We start from the raw sequence: 5,070 nt of genomic DNA, 5'->3' as shown, positions 1-5,070 counted from the left end.
GGTAGTCTGCCATGCCTGATATTTTTGTATATTTCACCTAACTAAAATCAATGAGGCAAAAGTGGCATATTCTAGAAGACCTCAGCATAATAATAATATGAGCGTAAAAGGAATGTAGAAAAAAAAGTTTTTTGTTTAAATTAGATCTAAACATACTCTTACAAAAACCTAGTTTTTAGAGGTGCTCAGACTTTGTACAAAAACACATTGTAAAGATTTTGGAAATTGACTTTTTAACTCTGAACCTTGTTAACATAGGCGTAACTACACGCTAGTCTGTGCCCGTAACTACACACTAACCTGCTAGTCTGTGCTCATAGCTAACCTGCTAGTCTGTGCCCGTAACTACACACTAACCTGCTAGTCTGTGCTCATAGCTAACCTGCTAGTCTGTGCCCGTAACTACACGCTAACCTGCTAGTCTGTGCTCATAACTACATGCTAATCTGCTAGCCTGTGCCCGTAACTACACGCTAACCTGCTAGTCTGTGCTCATAACTACATGCTAATCTGATAGCCTGTGTATCCCACACACGCTAATCTGCTAGTCTGTGTATCCCATACACACTAACCTGCTAGCCTGCTCCTATAACTACACACTAATCTGCTAGTCTGTGCCCGTAACTATACACTAACCTGCTAGTCTGTGCTCATAGCTAACCTGCTAGTCTGTGCTCATACATGCTAACCTGCTAGTCTGTGTATCCCATATATGCTAGCCTGCTAGTCTGTGCCCGTAACTACACACTAACCTGCTAGCCTGTGTATCCCACACACACTAATCTGCTAGTCTGCTCCTACACACGCTAACCTGCTAGTCTGTGTATCCCACACATGCTAACCTGCTAGTCTGTGTATCCCACACATGCTAACCTGCTAGTCTGTGCCTGTAACTACACACTAACCTGCTAGTCTGCTCCTATACACACTAATCTGCTAGTCTGCTCCCACACACACTAATCTTCTAGCCTGCTCCCACACACACCCACCTGCTGAGCTGGAAGTCGGTTCCCTTGACGAACTTGAGCTTGTCGAGCGGGACTCCGATGCTCTCCAGCATGGCCTTGATGACCTGCTCGTAGTACTGCGTCCGCAGCGCCAGCAGCTCCCACGGCGCCTTCATGTTGTCCAGGTAGGCGTGCAGGTCGGCGAACAAGATGGTCACCTGGGAGGGGCGAGGGACGCCAGGCATTAACAAGTCTGAGTAGCCAGAGTTCTCCTTCTGATCTCTGTGTGTGTGTGTGTGTGTGTGTGTGTGTGTGTGTGTCTGTGTGTCTGTGTGTGTGTGTGTGTCTGTCTGTGTGTGTCTGTGTGTGTCTTCATGATCTCTGTAGGCCTGGTGTGTGTGTGTGTGTGTCTGTGTGTGTGTGTGTGTGTGTGTGTGTGTGTGTCTTCATGATCTCTGTAGGCCTGGTGTGTGTGTGTGTGTGTGTGTGTGTGTGTGTCTTCATGATCTCTGTAGGCCTGGTGTGTGTGTGTGCGTGTGTGTGTGTGTGTTGTCCTTCTGAGGCCACTGGCGCCCCCTACAGCCAGACTCGTCCACTTTAATGTCCTTTTTTGAATTAAGAGGCCACACTGGGCTTGATCCAACTGTTTTCTGTAAGACTGTGTGTGTGTGTGATAGTGTGAGGGTGTTTTAAGACTACAGTGTGTGTGTTGGTGTGAGGGTGTTTTAAGACTACAGTGTGTGTGTTGGTGTGAGTGTGTCTTCATGATCTCTGTAGGCCTGGTGTGTGTGTGTGTGTGTGTGTGTGTGTGTGTGTGTGTGTGTGTGTGTGTGTGTGTGTGTGTGTGGATCACCTCCCACCTCACAGCCGGCCTTGAGGAAGTCGGCGATCTTGGACATGGGGACGAAGTACGCCACGTGGGGTTTGCCTGTGGTCGCCGTGCCCCAGTACACCTTCAGCTCTCGCTCCTGCAGGACCTGCTTCAACTTGTCCTCGCCGAGCACCTCCTGAACACACACGCACAGACACACACACACAGACACACACACACACACACACACACACACACACACATACACACACGCACACGCACACGCACACGCACAGTGTGAGACTGAAGGCAGTTCAGCTCTATGCCTTAAACACACTTTGGGATACTTCAACCCAGATTTCCATCTCCAAGGTCTCCTAGGAGTGCAGCGCGCCTCACCTGCAGGTTCCTGGTGATGACCCTAACTCACACACACACACACACAGACCCACACACACTCTCACACACACACACACACACCCCCCCCACACACACACACACACACCCGCAGGTTCCTGGTGATGAGCCTAACCCTAACACTCACACACACACACACACACACACAAACACACAGACACACACACACACTCACCCGCAGGTTCCTGGTGATGAGCCTAACCCTAACCCTAACCCTCACACACACACACACACACACCTGCAGGTTCCTGGTGATGACCCTCACACTCACACACACACACACACACACACCTGCAGGTTCCTGGTGATGACCCTAACCCTCACACACACACACACACACACACACACACACACACAGGTTCCTGGTGATGAGCCTAACCCTAACCCTCACACACACACACACACACACACACCTGCAGGTTCCTGGTGATGACCCTCACACTCACACACACACACACACACACACACACACACACACACACACACACACACACACACACACACACCTGCAGGTTCCTGGTGATGACCCTAACCCTCACACACACACACACACACACAGACAGACACACACACACACACACACACACACACACACACACTCACCCGCAGGTTCCTGGTGATGAGCCTAACCCTAACCCTCACACACACACACACACACACACACACACACACACACACACACACACACACACACACACACACACAGACACCTGCAGGTTCCTGGTGATGACCCTCACACACACACACACACCTGCAGGTTCCTGGTGATGACCCTAACCCTCACACCCTCACACACACACACACACACACACCTGCAGGTTCCTGGTGATGAGCTCAAACTTCTCATCTGGGCTGAGCTGCTCTCCCATGGTGCACTGCAACGGGAAAAACACACATCTGTGAACACTGGACGGAAACACACACACACACACACACACATCTGTGAACACTGGACGGAAACACACCTTCTGGAGGAAAACACATAAGATCATCTCAACCAACAGACCAGACTGCTGATGTCAGCGGGTGTGTGTGTAATGTATGCGTGAGGTTAGCGGGTGTGTGTGTATGCGGGATGTCAGAGGGTGTGTGTGTATGCGTGATGTTAACGGGTGTGTGTGTGTGTATGCGTGATGTTAGCGGGTGTGTGGGTAATGTATGCATGATGTCAGCGGGTGTGTGTGTATGCGTGATGTTAGCGGGTGTGTGTGTGTGTGTATGCATGAGGTCAGCGGGTGTGTGTGTATGCATGTTCTATCTTTAGCTTAAGGTTTCATTATCCCCTTGACAGTGATAGCACAATACACAATGATCACAATGATCCGGTCAGTGACGACCTGCTGTTCAGGTAGATTCTGAATGTGGATGTTCTGATGTTTTAGTCTAAGCGATAGCCATTTTGCTCAATATGAGTGATTTAATACTAGGTAGATGCAGGCATTTTCATTTTTTTATACCACTAAAACAACGAGCTGCACAGAAAGGCCTTCACACACAGTGACATTACTACCCAGACTGATTTAAAGTCACACACACACACACACTATTACTACCCAGACTGATTTAAAGTCGTGCGTTAGAGGAGTTCATGCCAAGTCACCCTACGCGACTGGGTGAGCACCGATGAAGCTAGCTAGATAAGAGACCGCGTCCACACAGCCAATCAAGCCGGCGGAAAGCTAGTAAACAAATCAGTTCAAGACAATATATATTATTTAATATAGTCAAATCGGAGGCTAACATTAAAAGTCTGAGTGGCTTTGCAGTTTGCTAATGAACACTGAACGTCTAGCAAGCTAACAGTTTAAAACCTCTAGCCTGCGGTGAATATGACCATATGTAGATAGCTAGTGAACATCTGTTTTCACATGTTAAAGAAGCTGTACGACTATCTAACATAAATGTTGATACGAGCCAAGCATATACACAGAGCCATTTGTACAGAGAGAATCCATATTTCACTAATAAGCCGGCCGTTACATACGAGCTTGAATGGTCCACAACGTGTCGACGCCGGATGAAACTGTCAATGTGTGGGTTGCATCAGCACTAGGCGGAGTTCGGCAATCGATGCTCAGGTCGACAGCTAAGGAAAAGCAATCGATCTAGAAACTATGAGTCTCCCCCATAGTGTTTCCCCTTCAACCGCCGGCAGGTGGGAGTATAGCTCTTCGGTGAGATAAAAAAAAAAACGTGAGACATTTACAGAAACACTATGCAACAATTTGCAACTTTTTTTAGGTGTGTATTTATAGACAACTAGTTTTGGTATGGTCTTCAATTTAATTTAGGTGGTACATGATCATGTAAAGGACAGATACATACGTGTGTCATTTCATTTCCACTAGCCAGCCAGGACATGCACTGTGCAGTTAGGTCAGTGTTCCAGGCCGGTGTTACGGATCTACCGGGGTCCATTTTATTTAAATGGGATAAGCGACCGACCACAACGACGTGGTTTTAACTTATTCCAAGCAGCTGTGACGACTGATTATCTGGGAAGTCAAATGGGGAATTCCAGAAAGCAGGTTAACAAAACCTTGAGCCTAACCCAGAACTCTGCGCTGATGAAGCTCTGACTTTTCGGTTCCAGAGGAGCGGAGTTCGTTCAATCAACTCGACAGTGATACAGGGGGTAGAGAAGTCGTTGAGTAATCAGAAGGTTACTAGTTCGATTCCCTGTCGAAGCGTCCTTGAGCAAGACACTGAACCCCTAATTGCTCCTGATGTGCAGTGTGCCATCAGTGTAAATGTAAATTGTGTATACATCCTTGTAAAAGCGTCTGCTAAATGACTAAATGTAAATGTAAACTCTGAGAATGTTGACTCTGAGTTAAGTGCCCGACAGACGACTATAAAAAGCCTTCCTTAATACATCAGATGAGGACTTGATAG

General features: G+C 47.9%; 1 protein-coding gene across 2 annotated transcripts in view; it reads right to left on the bottom strand.

Moving 5' to 3' along the window:
• Positions 1-4,269, bottom strand: part of yars1 (tyrosyl-tRNA synthetase 1) — a 14,404-nt gene extending 10,135 nt beyond the window's left edge. For both annotated transcript variants that reach the window (XM_012820230.3, XM_031586366.2), the window contains exons 1-4: positions 4,160-4,269; positions 2,988-3,050; positions 1,808-1,954; positions 990-1,165 (exon numbers count right to left, since the gene is read on the bottom strand). In XM_012820230.3, coding sequence (XP_012675684.2) covers positions 990-1,165; positions 1,808-1,954; positions 2,988-3,044 — 380 coding nt within the window. In that variant the 5' untranslated portion in view covers positions 3,045-3,050; positions 4,160-4,269. The remainder of the gene's footprint in view (positions 1-989; positions 1,166-1,807; positions 1,955-2,987; positions 3,051-4,159) is intronic.
• Between the last annotated feature and the right edge of the window lie 801 nt (positions 4,270-5,070).

The sequence above is a fragment of the Clupea harengus genome, chromosome 19 (assembly GCF_900700415.2).
Source record: "Clupea harengus chromosome 19, Ch_v2.0.2, whole genome shotgun sequence".
NCBI classification, from domain to species: Eukaryota; Metazoa; Chordata; class Actinopteri; order Clupeiformes; family Clupeidae; genus Clupea; species Clupea harengus.
The sequence above is the reverse complement of the archived record's forward strand: the minus strand, read 5'-3'. Positions and strand labels throughout refer to the sequence as shown.